Genomic DNA, 24,094 nt, shown 5'->3' with positions numbered 1-24,094 from the left:
AAATGCCAGTGGTAGTTTGATAGGGATTGCATTGAATCTGTAGATTGCTTTGGGTAGTAGAGTCATTTTCACAATGTTGATTCTTCCAATCCAAGAACATGGTATATCTCTCCATCTATTTGTATCATCTTTAATTTCTTTCATCAGTGTCTTATAATTTTCTGCATACAGGTCTTTTGTCTCCTTAGGTAGGTTTATTCCTAGGTATTTTATTCTTTTTGTTGCAATGGTAAATGGGAGTGTTTTCTTAATTTCACTTTCAGATTTTTCATCATTAGTATATAGGAATGCCAGAGATTTCTGTGCATTAATTTTGTATCCTGCTACTTTACCAAATTCATTGATTAGCTCTAGTAGTTTTCTGGTAGCATCTTTAGGATTCTCTATGTAGAGTATCATGTCATCTGCAAACAGTGACAGCTTTACTTCTTCTTTTCCGATTTGGATTCCTTTTATTTCTTTTTCTTCTCTGATGGCTGTGGCTAAAACTTCCAAAACTTTGTTGAATAATAGTGGTGAGAGTGGGCAACCTTGTCTTGTTCCTGATGTTAGTGGAAAAGGTTTCAGTTTTTCACCATTGAGGACAATGTTGGCTGTGGGTTTGTCATATATGGCCTTTCTTATGTTGAGGAAAGTTCCCTCTATGCCTACTTTCTGCAGGGCTTTTATCATAAATGGGTGTTGAATTTTGTCAAAAGCTTTCTCTGCATCTATTGAGATGATCATATGGTTTTTCTCCTTCAATTTGTTAATATGGTGTATCACGTTGATTGATTTGCATATATTGAAGAATCCTTGCATTCCTGGAATAACCCCACTTGATCATGGTGTATGATCCTTTTAATGTGCTGTTCGATTCTGTTTGCTAGTGTTTTGTTGAGGATTTTTCCATCTATATTCATCAGTGATATTGGCCTGTAGTTTTCTTTCTTTGTGACATCTTTGGTTTTGGTATCAGGGTGATGGTGGCCTCGTAGAATGAGTTTGGGAGTGTTCCTCCCTCTGCTATATTTTGGAAGAGTTTGAGAAGGATAGGTGTTAGCTCTTCTCTAAATGTTTGGTAGAATTCGCCTGTGAAGCCATCTGGTCCTGGGCTTTTGTTTGTTGGAAGATTTTTAATCACAGTTTCAATTTCAGTGCTTGTGATTGGTCTGTTCATATTTTCTATTTCTTCCTGGTTCAGTCTCGGAAGGTTGTGCATTTCTAAGAATTTGTCCATTTCTTCCATGTTGTCCATTTTATTGGCATAGAGTTGCTTGTAGTAATCTCTCATGATCCTTTGTATTTCTGCAGTGTCAGTTGTTACTTCTCCTTTTTCATTTCTAATTGTATTGATTTGAGTCTTCTCCCTTTTTTTCTTGATGAGTCTGGCTAATGGTTTATCAGTTTTGTTTATCTTCTCAAAGAACCAGCTTTTAGTTTTATTGATCTTTGCTACCGTTTCCTTCATTTCTTTTTCATTTATTTCTGATCTGCTCTTTATGATTTCTTTCCTTCTGCTAACTTTGGGGTTTTTTTGTTCTTCTTTCTCTAATTGCTTTAGGTACAAGGTTAGGTTGTTTATTTGAGATGTTTCCTGTTTCTTAAGGTAGGACTGTATAGCTATAAACTTCCCTCTTAGAACTGCTTTTGCTGCATCCCATAGGTTTTCGTCGTGTCTCCATTGTCATTTGTTTCTAGGAATTTTTGATTTCCTCTTTGATTTCTTCAGTGATCACTTCGTTATTAAGTAGTGTATTGTTTAGCTTCCACGTGTTTGTATTTTTTACAGATCTTTTCCTGTAATTGATATCTAGTCTCATAGCGTTGTGGTCGGAAAAGATACTTGATACAATTTCAATTTTCTTAAATTTACCAAGGCTTGATTTGTGACCCAAGATATAATCTATCCTGGAGAATGTTCCATGAGCACTTGAGAAAAATGTGTATTCTGTTGTTTTTGGATGGAATGTCCTATAAATATCAATTAAGTCCATCTTGTTTAATGTATCATTTAAAGCTTGTGTTTCCTTATTTATTTTCATTTTGGATGATCTGTCCATTGGTGAAAGTGGGGTGTTAAAGTACCCTAATATGATTGTGTTACTGTCAATTTCCCCTTTTCTGGCTGTTAGTATTTGCCTTATGTATTGAGGTGCTCCTATGTTGGGTGCATAAATATTTACAATTGTTATATCTTATTCTTGGATCGATCCCTTGATCATTATGTAGTGTCCTTCTGTGTCTCCTGTAATAGTCTTTATTTTAAAGTCTATTTTGTCTGATATGAGAATTGTTACTCCAGCTCTCTTTAGATTTCCATTTGCATGGAATATCTTTTTCCATCCCCTCACTTTCAGTCTGTATGTGTCCCTAGGTCTGAAGTGGGTCTCTTGTAGACAGCATATATACGGGTCTTGTTTTTGTATCCATTCAGCCAGTCTGTGTCTTTTGGTGGGAGCAATTAATCCATTTACATTTAAGGTAATTATCGATATGTATGTTCCTATTCCCATTTTCTTAATTGTTTTGGGTTTGTTATTGTAGGTCTTTTCCTTCTCTTGTGTTTCTTGCCTAGAGAAGTTCCTTTAGCATTTGTTGTAAAGCTGGTTTGGTGGTGCTGAACTCTCTCAGCTTTTGCTTGTCTGTAAAGGTTTTAATTTCTCCATTGAATCTGAATGAGATCCTTGCTGGGTAGAGTAATCTTGGTTGTAGGTTCTTCTCCTTCATTACTTTAAATATGTCCTGCCACTCCCTGTGGCTTGCAGAGTTTCTGCTGAAAGATGAGCTGTTAACCTTATGGGGATTCCCTTGTGTGTTATTTGTTGTTTTTCCTTTGCTGCTTTTAATATTTTTTCTTTGTATTTAATTTTTGATAGTTTGATTAATATGTGTGTTGTTGTGCTTCTCCTTGGATTTATCCTGTATGGGACTCTCTGTGTTTCCTGGACTTGATTAACTATTTCCTTTCCCAGATTAGGGAAGTTTTCAACTATAATCTCTTCAAATATTTTCTCAGTCCCTTTCTTTTTCTCTTCTTCTTCTGGGACCCCTATAATTCGAATGTTGGTGTGTTTAATGTTGTCCCAGAGGTCTCTGAGACTGTCTCAGTTTTTTTCATTCTTTTTTCTTTATTCTGCTCTGCAGTAGTTATTTCCACTATTTTATCTTCCAGGTCACTTATCCGTTCTTCTGCCTCAGTTATTCTGCTATTGATCCCGTCTACAGTATTTTTAATTTCATTTATTGTGTTTTTCATCGTTGCTTGGTTCCTCTTTAGTTCTTCTACGTCCTTGTTAAATGTTTCTTGCATTTTGTCTATTCTATTTCCAAGATTTTGGATCATCTTTACTATCATTATTCTGAATTCTTTTTCAGGTAGACTGCCTATTTCCTCTTCATTTGTTAGGCCTGGTGTGTTTTGACCCTGCTCCTTCACCTGCTGTGTGTTTTTCTGTCTTCTCATTTTGCTTATCTTACAGTGTTTGGGGTCTCCTTTTCACAGGCTGCAGGTTCGTAGTTCCCGTTGCTTTTGGTATCTGTCCCCAGTGGCTAAGGTTGGTTCAGTGGGTTGTGTAGGCTTCCTGGTGGAGGGGACTAGTGCCTGTGTTCTGGTGGATGAGGCTGGATCTTGTCTTTCTGGTGGGCAGGTCCACGTCTGGTGGTGTGTTTTGGGGTGTCTGTGGCCTTATTATGATTTTAGACAGCCTCTCTGCTAATGGATGGGGCTGTGTTCCTGTCTTGCTAGTTGTTTGGCATAGGGTGTCCAGCACTGTAGCTTGCTGGTCGTTGAGTGAAGCTGGTTCTTGGTGTTGAGATGGAGATCTCTGGGAGATTTTCGCCATTTGATATTACATGGAGCTGGGAGGTCTCTTGTGGGCCAGTGTCCTGAACTTGGCTCTCCCACTTCAGAGGCACAGCACTCACTCCTGGCTGGAGCACCAAGAGCCTTTCATCCACACGGCTCAGAATAAAAGGGAGAAAAAATAGAAAGAAAGAAAGAAAGAGGATAAAATAAAATAGGATAAAATAAAATAAAGTTATTAAAATAAAAAATAAAAAATAATTATTAAGAAAAAAATTTTTAAAGAAAACAAAACAAAACAAGCAAACAAACAAACAAAAAAAAAACGGGACGGACAGAACCCTAGGAATGGTGAAAGCAAAATGGTGAAAGCAAAGCTATACAGACAAAATCTCACCCAGAAGCATACACATATACACTCACAAGAAGAGGAAAAGGGGAAAAAATAATATATCTTGCTCCCAAAGTCCACCTCCTCAATTTGGGATGATTCATTGTCTCTTCAGGTATTCCACAGATGCAGGGTACATCAAGTTGATTGTGGAGATTTAATCCACTGCTCTTGAGGCTGCTGGGAGAGATTTCCCTTTCTCTTCTTTGTTCGCACAGCTCCAGGGCCTCAGCTTTGGATTTGGACCCGCCTCTCCGTGTAGGTCGCCTGAGGGCGTCTGTTCTTCACTCAGGACGGGGTTAAAGGAGCAGCTGCTTCGGGGGCTCTGGCTCACTCAGGCTGGGGGGAGGGAGGGGTACGGACACGGAATGAGCCTGCGGCCGCAAAGGCCAGCGTGACATTGCAGCAGCCTGAGGCGTGCCGTGCGTTCTCCTGGGGAAGTTGTCCCTGGATCACGGGACCCTGGCAGGGGCGGGCTGCACAGGCTCCCGGGAGGCGCGGTGTGGAGAGTGACCTGTGCTCGCACACAGGCTTCTTGGTGGCGGCAGCAGCAGCCTTAGTGTCTCATGCCCGCCTCTGGGGTCCGCGCTGATAGCCGCGGCTCACGCCCATCTCTGGAGCTCCTTTAAGTGGTCGCTCTGAATCCCCTCTCCTCGCGCACCAGGAAACAAAGAGGGAAGAAAAAGTCTCTTGCCTCTTTGGCAGCTCCAGACATGTTCCAGGACTCCCTCCCGGCTAGCTGTGGCACACTAGCCCCCTTCAGGCTGTGTTCACACAGCCAACCCCAGTCCTCTCCCTGGGATCCGACCAAAGCCCGAGCCCCAGCTCCCAGCCCCCGCCCGCCCCGGCGGGTGAGCAGACAAGCCTCTCGGGCTGGTGAGTGCTGGTCGGCACCGCTCCTCTGTGCGGGAATCTCTCCGCTTTGCCCTCCGCACCCCTGTGGCTGCGCTCTCCTCTGTGGCTCTGAAGCTCCCCGCTCTGCCACCCGCAGTCTCCGCCCACGAAGGGGTTTCCTAGTGTGTGGAAACCTTTCCTCCTTCACAGCTCCCTCCCACTGGTGCAGGTCCCATCCCTATTCTTTTGTCTCTGTTTTTTCTTTTTTCTTTTGCCCTACCCAGGTACGTGGGGAGTTTCTTGCCTTTTGGGAGGTCTAAGGTCTTCTGCCAGCGTTCAGTGGGTGTTCTATAGGAGCAGTTCCACGTGTAGATGTATTTCTGATGTATCTGTGGGGAGGAAGGTGATCTCCGCGTCTTACTCTTCCGCCATCTCCTCAGATCTCCTCCAGGGTTTTTTTTAAAGTTAGGGACCTGAATATCTAACCAATAAAAAGAAATAGAAAATAGCATTTACTTTTTCTTCTAACATTATCCTCTAAAAGATAAAATGTATATATAATAATAGTGTTTCCTTCTACAAGATTTTTGTAAAAGGACTATGAAACAGACAAAAGAAAAAACTGAAATAATGGACAATCTTGTAACAAAAGAAATCAGCACTAGAGTTCCTCCTCAGCACATAAATATTTTGAACCCCCAAAACAATGTGTTTAAAGGAAATGGTATTGATTAATAATATCTTTGATCTATTAGTTATTACTCATTTCTCTGAATGATCAAATTCAATATCAATTTATTATTAGTGACATTAGGATATTAAAAAAATATTTCTGTTGAAGTGTTTTGGCTTGATGTCAATGTCAATTGTAGCTAGACTGTAAAAAAGAAACTGAGGGGGCTTCCCTGGTCACGCAGTGGTTGAGAATCTGCCTGCTAATGCAGGGGACACGGGTTCGAGCCCTGGTCTGGGAGGATCCCACATGCCGTGGAGCAACTGGGCCCGTGAACCACAACTGCTGAGCCTGCGCGTCTGGAGCCTGTGCTCCGCAACGAGAGAGGCCGCGATGGTGAGAGGCCCGCGCACCGCGATGAAGAGTGGCCCCCACTTGCCGCAGCTAGAGAAAGCCCTAGCACAGAAACGAAGACCCAACATAGCAATCAATCAATCAATCAATAAATAAATCTTAAAAAAAAAAAAAGAAAGAAAAAAGAAACTGAAATTGGAAGGTGCAAAAGATCCTAACAGAATCATCAGGCAGTCCAGATTTCCTGGCTGTGTGAAGAATCAAACTCAAAATTCTTAACCTTTCTTTCCCAGCTAGCTCTACTGAAGTGTTCAAAAGTATCACTTCAAAAACTGTGTTTCTTTCCTCTTTTTGAAGATATATAATTTGCCTGCTGATTTGAGATATTGTTACATGAGCATAATGAATAAGATCAAAGTATCAATTTTTTTTTGGATTTTTCTTCTGATGGAAAGAGTAGTTTTAAAGAACCATATGGAGAGCTCTATCCGTAAGTTCAATGACAGATAATTCCTCAGATCATGACTATTAATGTACATCACACAGCACCAAACATGTTAAAATTGTTTTATAACATCTCTGTTGCATCCTAAAGTGATACTACCTTGTTCCTAGAGTGATTCAATTGTGATTAGTTGCATGATTTTTTAATATTTAATATGTGAATGCCCTACATGCATCTGTCATTGTTTTATGTTCATTTGGACATAATTTTGACAATCAGAGATATTTTAGAAAAGGTGTTTTATAGCATTTTTGTATCTTTTTCAAACTCCAAAATATGTTTCATAAATAAATACAGAGAAAAGAATTTTCAAGTTGTCTAAATGGTTTAGCATTCTATGTTTATAATCCCCATGAGAAAAAATATAATATTTTTTTGCATATGTTTTATGCAATACTAACTTTGAATGCTCCTGAAAGATGTTGTCAGGGTTTAATTTTACTAAGGACATTATCCATTAACTTTGTAATTAAGTATGACTTGGTCGGGACGCCGTTTTTAACTTCCTTTTTGCCTTAGTGATGCATTTAATCATTTCCTGGTCTATAGACTAAATAACTTGGCACACATTATTTTTAACATTTTAAAATATTTTTCTCTAAAAATCTGTTTAAAAATTCTCAATTTAAAACATCTCCAATTCAATTATATTTATATGTTGGTGTCTTTTTAAAAAAAACTTGGAACTTCATTGTATCTCTTAGTCTTTTTTTTTTAATTAAAAAAAAGAATATAATTTTGCAACCTGTCTTATGCTCTATCTCTAACAGGACATTCTAATTAAAGAGTATAATATAAAATTTCTTTGAATGACATCTTAACAGTGTTGTTAGTACTTGAAGACTATGGTAAGGTATTTCTCAAGAAACTGTAAATAAGGGAATTCAGAATGTTCTCTGAAAGTTAAGCTAATAATCAATACAGAATGTGGAGAGTTGGGGAGTTCTGAAAGCACCAATTATATAATACTATATAACACTTTGTATATGCATCTCTGAGAAGCTTCCTTCAATTACTCAAGCACTGTGTTGTTCTAGGCAAGCTGGGCTGTGTTAGCATGTTAAAACTGTGACATGGAGCATGGCATAGGAATTCAAAACAACTAACAGATATAGAACTTGTCTAATGTGTATCTTGCAATCACCATGGAGATGGAAGTCTTGTCCAATGGACTAAGTATTCTAGTCCTTTTGACAAACTGTTTCCTATAGTAATATAGGTCTTCAAATTACCTTAGCTGAAGGACTTCCTGAAATCACCTAAATACTCTTTTCCTTTGACTGAATTCTGATAAAACTTTATAATTATGATGCTTTCACGCTGTGTAGCTTGGCTGCAAGAAGAGAATACTATTCAGAATTCTGGACTGTACCTCAGTGGGGTACATTTTACTTTATCTGTAATCGGCTCTTTTAGAAAGATCAGCAATATGCAATTATTTAAAAAATAAAATAAGCACTCCTTTATATATTTGGGAGCTGAGATAAACTAGGACACCCTAGGCATATAATTTGCTTTCTAAGCCCTAAAGAATTTGTTTTTCAAAGAAAACTTTATTAGCTATGAATTATTCTCATGTAATCATGTTCAACTTAAGATGTCAAAGTTCCCTTGTTTTCTTCAAGAAAAAAATCTTTTTTTTTTTTTTTTAAAGAGAAATTGCTTGTGACTGATCATGAGCGCTGGTTTTTTTTTTTTTTAATTATTAGCACCTTTTTAATTATTATTTATTTATTTATTTGGCTGTGTTGGGTCTTCGTTTCTGTGCGAGGGCTTTCTCTAGCTGCAGCAAGCGGGGGCCACTCTTCATCGCGGTGCGTGGGCCTCTCACTATCGTGGCCTCTCTTGTTGTGGAGCACAGGCTCCAGACGCGCAGACTCAGTAGTTGTGGCTCATGGGCCCAGTTGCTCCGTGGCATGTGGGATCTTCCCTGACCAGGGCTCGAACCCGTGTCCCCTGCATTAGCAGGCAGACTCTCAACCACTGCACCACCAGGGAAGCCCCAAGAAAAATATCTTTTTAACAAGACTGTAATTTCCTTGAGGGCAGGCAAAGCTAGGTCGTGGTCATTCCTGTATTCACATATAATGATGAAGTGTTGTTTTGTATGGTTAGACACTTTTACATAAAATCTTGCTATGAATGGGATGTTTGTTTCACCCTGGAATTCATATGTTAAAGACTAACTAATACCCAACGTGATGGTATTTGGAGGTGGGGCCTTTAGGAGGTGATCATGTCATGAGGGTGGAGCTTCATGAATGGGATTAGTGCCCTTATAAGAAGAGACATGAGAAAGATGATCTCTCTCTCTCTCTCCCTCCCTCTCTGCACCATAGCAGGATATAGTAAGAAAACATCTGTTTGCAAACCAGGAAGAGCCCCCTCACCAGGAACCAAATTGGCTGGCACCTGATCTTGGACATCCTAGCCTCCAAAAATGTGAGAAATACATTTCTGTTATTTAAACCACCTAGTCTATAATATTTTGTTATAGCAGCCAGAGCTGACTGAGACAGATCTCTTAACTCCTCACCCATTCCAGGAGGTAGACATTATCTAGATTTTATAGATATGATAATAGGATCTAAGAGAGGTAAATAACTTGCCTAATGTCATGACTACTAAATAGCAGTGGGAAATTTGAACCTGGACCATCAAAATAAAAGTTAGAGCTAAACTACCACAGTAAGTGCTGGGAGCACAATGGATTATAAAGTTGATAGCACCACAGATGGCTTCTAGAAGTGAAGAGTGAGCATATTTGCATCACCACCTCACAGCAATGTTCTTCATAACTGCCAGTCTGCCATAGTTTTCCAAATTCTTTTCCAGAAGCAGGGACCATGTCATGTGGCACATACTAGGAAGTCAATAACTATTCATTGAATAAATTAATAAATTTGCCAAATTTGTGCTGATCACATTTTATCAGAAAACTTAACTATTAAATCTTTACCCAAAGGCCTAATAATCATATAATTGCCTTTCATGGTTAGTTATTTCCCAATTTTGCAGTCCCAAGCTGGCTAAGGTATCAAAGTAAAATGAAATCGCCGGTATTTGACAATTTTCATGGATAAAAACCAAAAATGATATATATTTCAACCTAACTTCACATAGCATTTTACTTTCTTTACCTAAGAAATTTTGGATGGTGAATTTCCAGTGTTTAATAATCTCACACACCTATATTTATATACTTAATTTTCAATTAATTTTTGTAAAAATCCCTAATCTCTTCATTTTAAATGTAACATATTCTTCTATTTTCTACGACAATCATAATATTGTATATATTCTGTATTGTCTTTTGAAATTCTTTTCTCAATTAGAAATCTTTTTCTACAAACACATTTATATGCAATTTGAGAAATTTATCATTATAGTCTGTGTTCAAACATGAAACATTTTATGAGAGGATGTATATAGAAAACTTAAATCTAATTGAATATAAGAAGAACATTAACTTAAAAATTATTAATATAATAAAAAATAAATAGGATTTTGAAATAAATGCTTCTGTTATTCATAGTATGGAATCTCAAAGTATAGTATTTTGAAATTCACTTAGTGGATTAATTCTTTAAGATTACCACACCATTTTTTTAAATTAATGAACTATTACAATTTTTAGAGCAGATTAAGGTTTATAGTAAATTGAATGGAAAGTTCAGAGGGTTCCCACATATGTCCTCCCCTAATACACCCCACCTTCTCCATCATCAAATCCCTAATTAATGTTGTATGTCTGTTACAGTTGATGAACCAATATTGATACATCATTATCAACCAAAATCCACAGTTTACATTAGGGTTCATTCTTAGTTTTGTTCATTCTGTGGATTTTGACAAATGTATAATGACATACATATACCATTATAGTAGGATATAAAATAGCTTCACTGCCCTAAAAATTCCCTGTGCACTACCTATTCATTCCTCCCTCCCCCCAAACCCCTGGCTACCACTGAACTTTTTACTATCTCCATAGTTTTTCCTTTTCCAGAGAGTCATGTAGTTGGAGTTATATAATATGTAAACTTTTCAGATTGGCTTCCTTCACTTAGAAATAGAATTTAATGTTCCTCAATATCTTTTCATGGCTTGATAGCTCATGCCTTTTTAACACTGGAGAAAATTCTTTTGTATGGACATACCAGAATTTATTTATCCATTCACCTATTGAAGAAATATTTGTTGGTTCCAAGTTTAGCAACCATGATTAAAGCTGGAATATTTGTGTACATTAGTTTTCAACTCATTTGGGTAAATACCACAGAGCATTACTGCAGGATTGTATGATAAGAGTACATCTAGTTTCATAAGAAACCACTAAAATATCTTCCAAATTGGCTGTACCATTTTGCATTCCCTCCAGCAAAGCATGAGAGTTCTTGTTGCTCCACGTCCTCCCCAACATTTGATGTTTCAATGTTTTGGATTTTAGTCATTCTAATAGGTGTGTAGTGGTATCTCATTGTTTTAATTTGCAATTTCCTAATGATGTATGATGTTGAGCATTTTTTCATATGCTTATTTCTGATCTGTATATCTTCTTTGGTGAGGTATCTGTTCAGACCTTTTGCCAATTTTTAAAATGATTTGTTCATTTTCCTATTGTTGAGTTTTAAGAGTTTTTTGTGTATTTTGGATAACAGTATTTTATCAGATATGTATTTTACAAATATTTTCTCTTATTCTGTGTTTTGTCTTTAAATATTCTTGACAGTATCTTTTGCAGGACAGAAATTTTTAATTTTAAAAGAGCCCAACATATCAACTTTTCATTTAAGAGTTGTGTCTTTGGTGTTGTATCTAAAGAGTAATCTCCAAACCAAAGATAAACTAGATTTTCTCTTATGTTTTATTCTAGGAGTTGTATAGTTTTATGTTTTACATTTAGGTCTATGATCCACTTTGAATTAATATTTTGAAAAGGATGTAGGATTCGTATCTAGATTCTTTTTTTTTCCTTTTTGCTTGTGAGTGTCCTAGTACCACTTGCTGAGAAGTCTATCCTTTCTCCATTGAATTGCTTTTGCTCCTTTGTCAAAGATCAGTTGACTGTATTTTTGTGGATCTATTTCTGGGCTCTTCATTTTGTTCCATTGATCTATTTGTTGATTCTTTCACCAACATCACATTGTGATGACTAATGTAGCTTTATAATAAGTCTTGAGTGTCAGTCCTCAGACTTTGTTCTTCTCCTTTAATGTTGTCTTGGCTATTCTGGGCCTTTTATTTTTCTGTATAAACTTTAGGATCAGTTTGTTGATATTCACAATATGTTTGTCAATATCCATTGGAATTTTTATCATGATTGCATTGAATCTATAGATAACTTTGTAAAGAACTGACATCTTAACAATTTTGAGTCTGCCTACCCATGAACATAGAATAAATTATTCTTAGGTTTATATCTAAGTCTTTCCTTTTTTTAGCACTAATGTAAATGGTCTTGCATTTTTTATTTTGTTCATTCCAATTTTGCATTGCTGGTACCTAGAAGAACAATTGACTTTTGCAGATTAACCTTGTGTCCTGCAACCTTGCTATAATCACTGGTTAGTTCTATGAGATTTTTATTGATTCTTTAGAATTTTCTAAATAGATGATCATATCATTCAAGACAGTTTTATTTCTTTCTTCCCAACTGGTATGTCTTTTCTTTCCTTTTCTTGTCTTATTTCATTAACTAGTACTTCCAGTACAATGTTGAATAAGTGTGCTGAGAGGGGACATCCTTGCCTTGTTTTTTATCTTAGTGGGAAATCTTCTAGTACCTCATCATTAAGTATGATGTTAGCAGTAGGTTTTATTGCAGATGTTCTTTATCAAGTTGAGGAAGTTTCTCTCTGTTCCTAGTTTGCTGAGAGTTTTTATCATACATGCGCATTGGATTTTGTCAAATGATTTTCTATATCTATTGAGATGATTTTGTTTCTTGTTTATCTGGTTGATGTAATGAATTACATCAATTTATTTTCAAATGTTAAACCAGTTTTGCTTACCTAGAATGAATCCTACTTGGTCATGGTATATAATTCTTTATATACACTGTTTAATTTGATTTGCTAATATTTTAAACTTCAATGAAATTTTTTAGAAATCTTTAACAGCACTTTAAACTTTGTGATGGATATGTGCATATAAAAGAAAGTTGAGGTCTGAGACTCTCAAAAAGGCTTTGGTTAGAGTAAAAGCAAAAGCTAATGCCATTTTAACAAACTAGAAACTGTCCTTCCTCCAGTGCTTAGCAGTGTGACAAAGTGATCCCCCTGCAGAACAAGAACCCCAGGTCTATTTAAGTTTCTTCACTTGGGAACAATATGTTAGAAGAAGAATACAGTTTTTTGTATTTTGAAAAGGTAAACTTGATTCATTCAATAAATATCTATTCAATGTCTCTTTTGGGTTCAGAGCTGAGAAAAAAAAAAAAAAGATGGTTTCATGGAGTTCAGTCTATGCTGGAAGGCATCCACGTAGACAGATTAAGTACAGTGACAGACACATACACAGGGCTCTGAGCTCATAGCAGAAGGACTGACAAACTCTACCTGATGCAATAAGAAAAGACCTCACAGAGGTACTGGCATCTGTGATCAATCCTGAAACTGGATATAAAATTTGTCATCAAGGAAGAATTGGAAAGACATCGCCAACATAAGGAACAACATAAGAAAAAATGGAGTGTGAAAGTTCATGTGCCTGCCTCACTGGATGTACAAAGTGGGGGAGAAGTATGTGAGCCAAGGCTGGAAAGTCACAGCCAGGGATGGTGATAAAGAAACCAGCAGTACCCTGCTAGAGAATTTGAATTTATATCCTTCCAGTGATAAGGAATCTTTAAAGATCTTTAGTCCAAACATTTTTTTCAGTCATTGTATCAATGAAATTAAACTTTTGCTCTTAAGAGAATATGATATATACTGAACTGACTGACAATACTTAGAAAATCATTGTTATTTTGTTTGGAAATACTCCAAAACTGAAACCACAATTCAACCACAGTTGTGTTATCCACATTCTCCTGTCTCCTGAGACAATATCTTCTTCTGTTTCATTTTTTATAAATTCTTTTGTACATGTGTGTCATGGGCATAATTTCTGCATCCTGTGTTCCATTATTAGTGATCCTTGTAGCTAGATTAATATTTAGAGAACCTTCATGTCATTTCATTGGATATTCAATAGTATGCTTTGCTCCAGCGATGTACTTTTTGAAACTTAAGTATAATTTAAGTGTACATATTGAAATTCAAGTGAAGTAAATACTTCAAATATTAGAATTCTATTTAGTAGATTTATATAATACTTAGAAATATTTTCATTTTAGAATCTGAATCTGACATTTCTGTTTATACTTTGGTACAGATTGTACTTGCAATCAGAAAAATAAGTTTATTCTTCAGCATTTGGGTCAAAGTGGAAATGTCTCAGGCATGGGAGACATTTCTTACAAATGAGAATTAGACAATATTAGGACTGGAAAGTTCTGTAGAGAATGCTTAGTAAAATAATCTTGGCTTACAAAAGAAGATTTACAAAAAAAGTAAATACCCTAATGTCACAGAATAAATTATTGGAAGAGATAGACCAAGCCTTAAGTTTTATTTTGAGATAACTGTACTCTATTATTGAAGCAGATTAATATTTCTAACCATTATTAGTTTTTATCAGTTATTTCTTTTCAAGGACCAGCAATACAAGTGTTAACTCCAAGCTAAGAATTGTTGACCATGATTTTTATTGCCAAGACTTTTAATGAGACTATAGATGCTTTTTGTGAGTTATCTGACCTAGTATCTGACCTAGTATCTCTTTCTTTTATAAAAATCAAGTGAAATAAAACCCAAAATTTGCAAGTCACAATGATGAAGAAATTTTCTAACTTATATTTTGCCATTTCATAATTCCAAAGGAGTATCTGAATTGAATTTTCAGGTTTTAAGAATTGCTTTTTATTTAGCATATAATACATCATCATTCTATGAAAAACTGGGGCAGTAATAATCAATAAGGTGCAAGTAAATTTTATGTAGAATGATGAAAAATATTTTCATGTTTATTCCTGAAATTATTTGACCTATAATGTGTACTTTAATTTACAATTAGAAGAAAGTAACAATGCATTTTTATGTAGGGCTAATGATTTAAGATAATATCTGCAATTTGATTTTTAGAGACTGTAGCTTAAACTCCATTAATTTGTTCCAGGATATGACATAGCAATTGATTTTAAGCAATTTTATTCAAGATAGTGTATATTGTATTCCAACTCTTTTTTTTTTCCTAAGTAGGCCTTTAGTAGAAAATCAATTTATAAATGAAAGTAAAAAGTCAGTAAAAAAGGGATAAAAAAATTCTCCCAAAACAATCTTTGTTCTGGCCACTTAGCTTTGTAACAGAGCAGCTTATAATATACTTTCTATTAAAAATCCCTAAGGGAAAAAAGAGAATAAACCCATATGTGGTTTCAGAATAAAAGCAGGAGTGAAAGTAAATATTAATAGAAAAGAGAGACATAATTAGCAGTTTAATGTCCTTGAACTTGCAAAGAGGTGTTTTCTTGGTGTGTTATATGGTAAACACTACAATGCATTTCTGCAGTCTTTTATATAATCTAGCGTAGAATGTCAAAGGAACAAACAAAAGTCAATTTTTCTCTCTGGAGAACAAAATTGTAATCTTCAAATATCTATATTGAATAATTAAAATAGTTTTTACTTGCCAAATCCTGGTAATGGTGATCAAAATTCTCTGAGGAAAAATAAGGTTTGTAAGAGTTTTCATTATAAAGAGGATGAAAATGGTCTTTCACAGATTTAAGGATTTCTTAAAGAACCATCAACCTAATATTAAGATGTAGACAATGATCAAAAATATACACTTTATCTGAAGTGCACTGTCATTAAATTCAGAAATCATATGACAACTTTTCTTCAGATTTACAATTTGATTTGACTGGGCTTTAGGAAATGGTTTATAACTGCATTCCATTAGTTTACATAAAGATTGTTGGACATTAAATCAAGACAAAGTTTTAGAATTATAAGATAGATGAAGCAAGAGCACATGCATGATGTAAAAAGTTTGTTGCTTTTAAGAACCTAAAAGATGGATACAATTGCCATTAAGAAATTACTTTGATGAATCATGGAAGGGGTAGAACATAGACAGAGTAGGAGTGACACACTACCCCTACGTACATTGTCTGTTCTGGCAACGTCAGGTAACTTAATTTAGCTCATCTAATAGCCAGTTCCTCTGACTCCAGAGTTAAAAAGGTAACCTGGTGGTAAAAGTAGTGACCCCAGTATGAAGTGCAGGGGGAGGTTCCTGGGGTAATGTTATAGTTTTACTGTCCTTCTCCATGAAATGGCCACAGTCTCTAAGAAAAGGAAAGAAAAAGATAGGCACAGAGGTCACATTAGGCAGAGGAGTGGTTCAGTTTCATGATAACTGAAAAGCAGAATTATGCATGACGGAAACTGGAATGTGGGCATTACAATTATCTCTCTGTGTGACTTGTACTTGCCTATAGTATATCCTGTATAAAATGAGAGTGATGAAGTTACACACTAGTTTATTAGAGAAAATGGATCATTAATTCGAGAACCATTAACTTCTGAGGGAAAAGGTACAGCATGAATGCACATCTTTTAGCATTGCCTCCAAATCTTGCCAACCTCACTGGCACACATTGCTCCTTTACCGGGCTGAAATTCTCTTTAGCATTCAATGACATTCCTACCAATAAATGAATCACATGAACCAAATGTTGCATGGCAGCAGGTGGTACCCTGTAGGAGATCAATGCAACAATACAAACTTTTTGAGTGTGTTGTGAATCAGCTGTGATAGGTAGGATTTATACCTGTCTATTTATTAAAGTGATGAAGGGAATGGGGAAGAACATGGTGAGAAAGGGACTAGGAAGAAATTTCCATACATGAGATCAAATGATTATGAGAACATTCTAAAAGTATTATATGAAATAAAAGTAAGAAGTAGTAGTGAAATGTGTTATGTGAGCAAGTGAGATAGTGGAAAATTGCAAAAAGTTCTCTTGAAAATATATAAAATATGTAAGCAAGCAGAGTACACTCATTTTTACAAGCATTGCATGAGCTCTGTATGTAGACCATCTTCTCTCCAAAGCCCACTCAATACTCCTCACACCCATTCCCAGCGCCTAGTCTGTTGTGGGCGCTCAATAAATATTAAACAACCAGAGCACAAACTATTGTCAAAAGTTTGGAATTCACAGGAATCAATACTATTGTTATTATACTTTAACATTTATTGAGGGTCAACAGCATGACTTAGTCCACATGTGCAAATAGGTTATTTTATAATCACATATTAAGCAAATAATTAAATACAATATGTATCAACTACACCTTCAGTTTTACTCCATTGATCTTAAATGTAAAATTGTTTCTCTCTTTTTTTATAGTGTTGACACATCATGAAGTATAAACATTTATTTAAATAAATAAGTTTCTCTCAGAGAAATCACTACTCTTAGATATTATTAACATTCACTTGAAAGTATGGGATCAATCTACAACAAATACGCATAGCAGATTCTAAATAGACCAGTACATGTACAAAGAATAGAAGAATCTGAAAAGTGTCTGAGGACAATGACAAACACAAAAAGCATGTAATATCAGTTGGGTTTCACTTGTTGTTGTGACAATTTAAAACACTAATACAATTATGTAGGGTACCATTGTTTACAAAATAGCAACAAAGGCAAAGAAAAACAGAAAGTCTTCAAGTGGACACAAATTACTGCGCTTATGAATTTAAAAAGATTTCTTAATTTAAAGCAAAATATAAGTTTTATTACAGGAAATGAACTGCATTTGATACATTTATGATCCATATGCTCCAATTTTACCCTTAATAAAATGATTACTAATTGTGTTCAAATTTATTCTTGGTGGTTAATAGGTACTCAAATTCTCTTTAATCATTTTTCATGAATATTTTTGTCATGTTTGTACTTAAGTGGATTTTGAAGTGATTTTTAATTGTTAAGAGGATGGAAAACTATAACTAATGTTTCTGTAATGAAATTTTCAGTTTAATTTTGGGATACTAAAATATCCAGGTTTATAAAGTGTGTTTTCCCTTAACATTTGAGTCTTAGAATCCTAGAAATAAAAGTCTTTCTAGACCAGCCTTCTCCTATAGAAGGAAGAGCCTTTTTATTCTGATATGAGGGACATACTACTTAAAAACTTTGTTGAACATAAATTTTTTTATGATTCAAAGGAATAGAAGATCATCTAATTCTGTTCTATAAGGTAAAACCAAGAAAAGTGAGGATAAGGCCTTACGTTTCTATATTTAGACATACATTGGCCTAATTGGGCAATTATTAAATTTTCTCTCTCGTTTTAAGTTTTTTTTAAATTTACAATATAGAAGGTGCAATTGCTAAATTTAATTTATTCAATATCTTTATCCATATGATAGTTTACCACATGCTGTTTTGTTATGTAAGAGTACCATCTACAAAGATCATAATAATGATATAATTAATGAATAATGCATATTTAATTATTAATTTGCTCTACTTTTTTTACTTTAAAATGAGGGTAGTTAGATGATTTAATCACTTATCCTGGTTTCTGAAATATTTGGCAATCTTTGCTATCAGAAATCACATTTCATTTACTAAAATATCTTAATTGTACAAGATTTAGAGGCACAGATCATTGATATTTGGATCACCTAGTATTCTTTTCTTCAACAATTCCTCTATGTTTTCATTCAACCCACAAGTATTTATTGAACACTTCCTACATGCCAGCACTGTTACAGGCCCTTAGAACAAACTCTTAAAGAAAGCTTTAAGTGATATCATGCACAGGTGTGAATGAAAGAAAAAGAAAGATGATATGCAAATGATTTGATTTATTACTATTTTCTTCACCTTCTCATTGTTGGATTGAAATCACTTTGAAGGAAGAAAATTAGAAACAAGGAGATGCTGGGACTCCAATCTACAACTCAGATCATTAAAGTTAGTTGCCTTGACTGGTCTCCTTCCCTGCCACAGTAAGTAAGAAGTCACTGGATGCTTCCCTAGAGTGACTGCTTTGATCCTCTGGCTAGTAACAAGCAAATACTATGAAAACTTTTCTTCTGAGAGAAAACAAGATTGAAAAAGAGAGAGGGAAATTGGATTTAGGGGGACAGGTCAATTTTGAAAAGTAATACTGAGGAAAAAGTACACTAAAAATGAGAAATTAAATATCAAACAATAAATAAACCAAGCTTAATGAAATGTGATGTACTCTTTCTAGATATAATATGTAAATACATAAAGACAAATCTTCATACAGTAGCACATATTGTGATGTTTTATCTTTGGCATTCCTTGGCTCTCACTATAAGGAGAGCAACATGTATTGTGGAAAATATTTGTGTCTCCTGATGCTTCTAGGTAATTGCTTTCTAAACAAGAGAAATCGTTAATGGTGTCTGTGGTGTGTGTGGGTGTGTATGTGTGTGTGTGTGTGTGGCTTTAGTGTGGGAAAATTTATAACGAGTTTCTTAATACTCAAAATTCTGGTCTAGCCAATTTAAGATCTTTATGAGAAGAATAACTAAAAACCACATGATCCATCATGAATTAAAGATAAAATAGATACTTTTTTGGACTTTTGAAGAGGTTAGATTAACTAAATTTCTAATTCTTAAACGTTATGAGGTCTAGTTCACTAAATTACATAAACATAAAATTTATTTCACCTTTCACTATATGAATTTTCCATAATGTAAAGTTTACCTTAATCGATGTTTCCCAAGTACAATTATAGTGCAGACTAAGTTCAGAGGTTCAGTGTACACAGTTTTACATAGATCACACAGTGTATTTGAAATCTATGAAGAATTATGAGTATCATAGTTTTTCCCTAGTACAAGTCAATAAGTTCAAACTTAAATGAAAATAACTCTTTATAAACTATTTAACTGTACTTCAAAGAATTATGAACTAGTTTTAGATTATTTATACTTCTGAAAATAACTAAAAACTATATAAGGAAGAGGAGTACACAATAGTCAAAGCATCATCTTATGTATAAATATTAGAATATTATGATGAAATCTGTAGAATGTAATTGATTTATTCTCATATAAATTCCTTGATTTATTAAAATCACAATATATATATTTTCATATAAATTATTAGTCATAGATATACCATCACGAAAGTATGCAAGCTATCCAAATACCTTATTTCTTATGATTTGTATAGTTAAAAAATGAGGTCATTGCTTTACAATATTTAAAACTGAAATGATTTACTAAGTCAATATAAAAAGTCATTGAAAGAATCTCTTATTGTTTTTACATAGGCCAAGAGCCTAAGTGTTTATAAAATAGAAAGTATTTTTAATAAAAGAATGAATTATAAAATCATCTGAAGGAGTAAATTCACATCCCTAAGAGCCATTTCCAGTCTCCAAACTATCTGAGGCAACATTACAGAATTAATGAAACTGAGACCAACATGAAGGTAAGAAGACATAAACAATCTGTGCTTAATCAGTTATATGTTAGGTACTATTATTAATGTGGACATTTTATATTCTAGTCAGTCTTCTCTTAATTTGCTGTGGCTATAAAAACAATCTGCAAATGCTGTAAGATGAGTAACCAATGCCTTTATACTAGAGGGGAGAAAAACTATGAAGCTTAGTGAAAGCAAAGCGTTTTGATTCTCATTTATATTGAAGCTGATTTTATAAGGAAAAATGCTTAAGTAAATACTATATACTTAACTAGGAGTTTATATTTTTTCATATCCTTTCACATACGTTTTCTTGTTTGAACTCCACATCTTGTCAGAAAGGCAGGTCAGGTATAATTAACTCTATTTTTTAGAGAAGAGATTTAGGCTCAGAACCTTGTCTAAGTCAACAAGTTGAAATTGGGATCCGTGCTCCTAGGGCTCTACTTTATATTTCAGAGACTAAAGTATCCACCTCAAAAAGAAGTTGACAGAAACATTTTATTGAATTCTAAAAGTCCAGGTAGTCCACAGAAGCCAAATGAATTTGAAACCTTATTCAATGTGATTTAATGTGATTTTTCTTTTGAAAAACCAAAGGAAATAAATCCTTGATGAATTTTTTAACCTTAGTTTACTTATCTGAAATGTGAGGGTTTGAAGGATTTTCTTGATATATTTATGTAAAAATACCTAATTTCTGATATTAGGACTTTGTCTCAAATTTAAGAGGAGAAATGATTTTGATTTCATTCTTGACAAAATTATTGCTAGTTCTGATTTCATCTATTTATTATAATAAATAATACATATTATAATATTATAATATATTAAAAGCCAAAGAGTGGGGGGAACAAAAATTAAAATTATTAACACTGTGAGCTCTCACAGAAGGCCCAACATCACTTCAAATGCTTTTACTCTACTCTGCTGTAGCATTTTTCTCAAGCATATTCTAGAATGATATATTTATTATATAGCTGCATTAAAAAAAGAAAATGCATTATTTATGGCATTATGGTTTATAACACTGAAATTTTAGACCTCTTGGGAGAATCAACTGTTGAAGTCGTAATATAAACGCAAGTAATTTACCTGTATTGCTGGTTTTTTGCTTTGTTTTAACATATTACTTTTCAAGCAGTAGAAATTGTTTTTGCATAAACACAATTGTGTCACCTCTATTCTTTAAACTATGATCAGTCAGGTGGTGTTAAAACCACAAATCAAACAGAAAAAAATGTCTACCAATTGCCCTGGAAGATTTCCTTATTCCCAAAAATCTTCAGCATTTCTCTTGTAATTAAGCAGTCTGTGGAGCTTTCCCGTTCTGAACTTACACTCAAAGTTTAGTTATACAAAAGAACAAAAACCCAGATTGCCACCTCACATTCTCCCTGGCACAGAAAAACATGCAAGGACAGTGAAAGAGAGCAATCGATTTAAAGGTTATTGTCGTCCGCCTGTCTGAATCCAGTGCTTTCCTCCTCGTGTTGTTGTCTTTCTAAAGAAGATAATGTCAACCTCCTTCATTTTTTTTTACCTTGCTCCACTGTCTTGGTTGTTTTCTCCTCCTTCTTTCCAGGTACAGCTGCAAAGCAGAGATAAGGTTTAAATAAAATTCCAGCTGTAAATGCTGCTTCTGCTCAAAAAGGCATTTTGTAACTCATTCAATGCCAAAATTTTCTTCTAAACAACCTATTTTAAAGCTTTTTCAATATTTCTCACTTCTCTAAAATCCAACTGAAACCTACTATTATAAATCTACTCTTAAAGAATTAGAGAAAAAAGTAATCCCTTGCCCTCTTCTTACTAGTCTTTGCACGCTGTTTTCTATCTTGTTCTTTTATACTCTGCTTTGATAAACAAGCTCTATGAAGAATTCCGCTTGACAGGATTATGATTAATCGACTTACATTCCAGGTAATTGCTGGAGCCACTTAGCATCTTGAAAATGTCAACTAGATACTCCTTTAAATTCAAGCTTAATGTTGCTTAATCAACTCAAAGGACAGTGTAGTCATGCTTGAGATTTGCTTAAATATTAAATGAAGTCATTCCAAATCACAAGTAACCAAAAAAGAAATAAGAATTATCACTTAGGTGCTGTTTCCCATGAACTACTGAGATTTTACTACTCTCAGTGGAGTATTTTCTGCTTACCTTGTTATACATACAAGAAATAGAAATGATTCATACAAAATCAGTGTACTGAAATAACTGATTCAAGTAAGGATCTTCAGAGGACATTAGCAACTATTAGATGAAGGATGAATGGGGACCTGGATATTGCCGTCATACCCAGGCATCACCCCCAAGAGTTGCATGGGGAAAACTGCAACTTGGAAATGAAGAAATGTGATTGTCACCAACTTAACCCACTGAGGAAACTTAGAGCCACTCATTCACAATAGGACATCCAGACATTCTGTGCTTCCTCATGACATGCAGTGTGATGTACAACTGTATCACTTCTGAAGTATTCTTGCCAAAGCAGCCAACTGGAATCAAGTTAAGCCAAAGGTTAAGCTTTCAGGTTAATCAAATATACAATATAGAGAACATATTAAATAATATTCTGAAGAAACAATTACATAAATCAAGTGTCTACAGAGTAAATGATCATGATCTTTTCAAAAAGTTAATGACATGAACTAGAGACAGAGCAAGGGAAAAAATGACTTTTTTATATAAAACTTGCTAAATTCACTCAGTTGTAATAGTTCATCTGTATATTGTTTTGAATTTTTCAAGCAGATAATTTCACCTGTGAATAGTTTTATTTTTTACTTTTTTATTCTTGTACTGATTAATTCTATTTCTCACCTTATTGCACTGGTTAGAATATCCAGTACAATGCATAATAGAAGTGCTGATAGCAGACATCCTTGTCTTGTTCCAATTCTCAGGGAGAAATCTTTCCATTTTTCTCCATTGAGTATAATATTTGCTAATGGTTTTAATTTTAATTTCCCTAATAATTAGTGATGTTGAACATCGTTTCAAGTATCTGTTGGCCTTCTATATGCCTTCTTTGGAAAATTTCTATTCAGCTCCTCTGCCCATTTATTAATTGGGTTTTCTGGTTTTTTGTTGTTGAGGTGTATGAGTTCTTTATATTTTTTTGATATTGACCCGTAACTGGATATATGATCTGCAAATATCTTCTCACACTCGGTGGTAGGGCAGGTTGCATTTTCATTTTTTTGATGGTTTCCTTTGCTGTTCAGGAGCTTTCTAGTTTGATGAGTCCCATTTATTTGTTTTTTCTTTTGTTTCCCTTGCCTGAGGAGACACATCCTGAAAGATATCGCTATGACTAATGTCAAAGAGCATACTGCCTATATTTTCTTCTAAGAGTTTTATGGTTTCTGGTCTTACATTCAAGGCTTTAATCCACTTTGGGTTCATTTTTTTGTGGAAGGTATGAGGTACTGTTCTAGTTTCATCTTTTTGCATGTGGCTCTCCAGGTTTCTTTGCTCCTTTTTTGTAAAATTTTCCACATATGTGTGGGTTTATTTCTCGGCTCTCAATTACATTGCACTGATCTATGTATCTGTTTTTCTGCCCATACCATGCTGTTTTAATTACTATAACTTTGTAATATAGTTTGAAACCAGTGCATGTGATACCTTCAGCTTTATTCTTTTTTCTTAGGATTGCTTCAACCATTCAGAATCTTCTGTAGTTCCATATACATTTTAGAATTTTTTGTTCTATCTCTGTGAAAAACATCCTTGGGATTTTGATTGGAATTGCATTGAATCTGTAAATTGATTTAGATAATATGGACATTTTAGCAATGTTCATTCTTCCAATCCATGAGCACAGAATATACTCACTTTTTTTGACTGTCATTTGCTTGGAGTATCATCTTCCATCCCTTTACTTTAGCCTATGTTTATATTTAGAGCTGAGGTGAGTCTCCCAGAGGTAGGATATAGCTAGGTCTTGTTTTTTAATCCATCCATCCACTCTGTGTCTTTTGACTGGTGAATTCAATCCATTGACATTT

The 24,094-nt window shown here is 34.7% G+C and overlaps 1 protein-coding gene across 13 annotated transcripts in view; it reads right to left on the bottom strand.

Moving 5' to 3' along the window:
- TRDN (triadin) overlaps positions 1-24,094 on the bottom strand; it is a 367,278-nt gene that overhangs the window by 77,093 nt on the left and 266,091 nt on the right. For 11 of the 13 annotated variants that reach the window (XR_009005184.1, XM_057527820.1, XM_057527811.1 and 8 more), the window contains 2 exons: positions 21,622-21,669; positions 5,314-5,490 (listed from right to left, as the gene is read on the bottom strand). Coding sequence is in view for 12 of the 13 variants with exons in the window: in XM_057527820.1 (XP_057383803.1) it covers positions 5,314-5,490; positions 21,622-21,669 (225 nt within the window). In the remaining variant the exon portion in view is untranslated. The remainder of the gene's footprint in view (positions 1-5,313; positions 5,491-21,621; positions 21,670-24,094) is intronic. The other 2 variants (XM_057527823.1, XM_057527818.1) reach the window with 2 other exon arrangements.

The sequence above is a fragment of the Balaenoptera acutorostrata genome, chromosome 14, assembly GCF_949987535.1.
Source record: "Balaenoptera acutorostrata chromosome 14, mBalAcu1.1, whole genome shotgun sequence".
Taxonomy (NCBI): Eukaryota; Metazoa; Chordata; class Mammalia; order Artiodactyla; family Balaenopteridae; genus Balaenoptera; species Balaenoptera acutorostrata.
The sequence above is the reverse complement of the archived record's forward strand: the minus strand, read 5'-3'. Positions and strand labels throughout refer to the sequence as shown.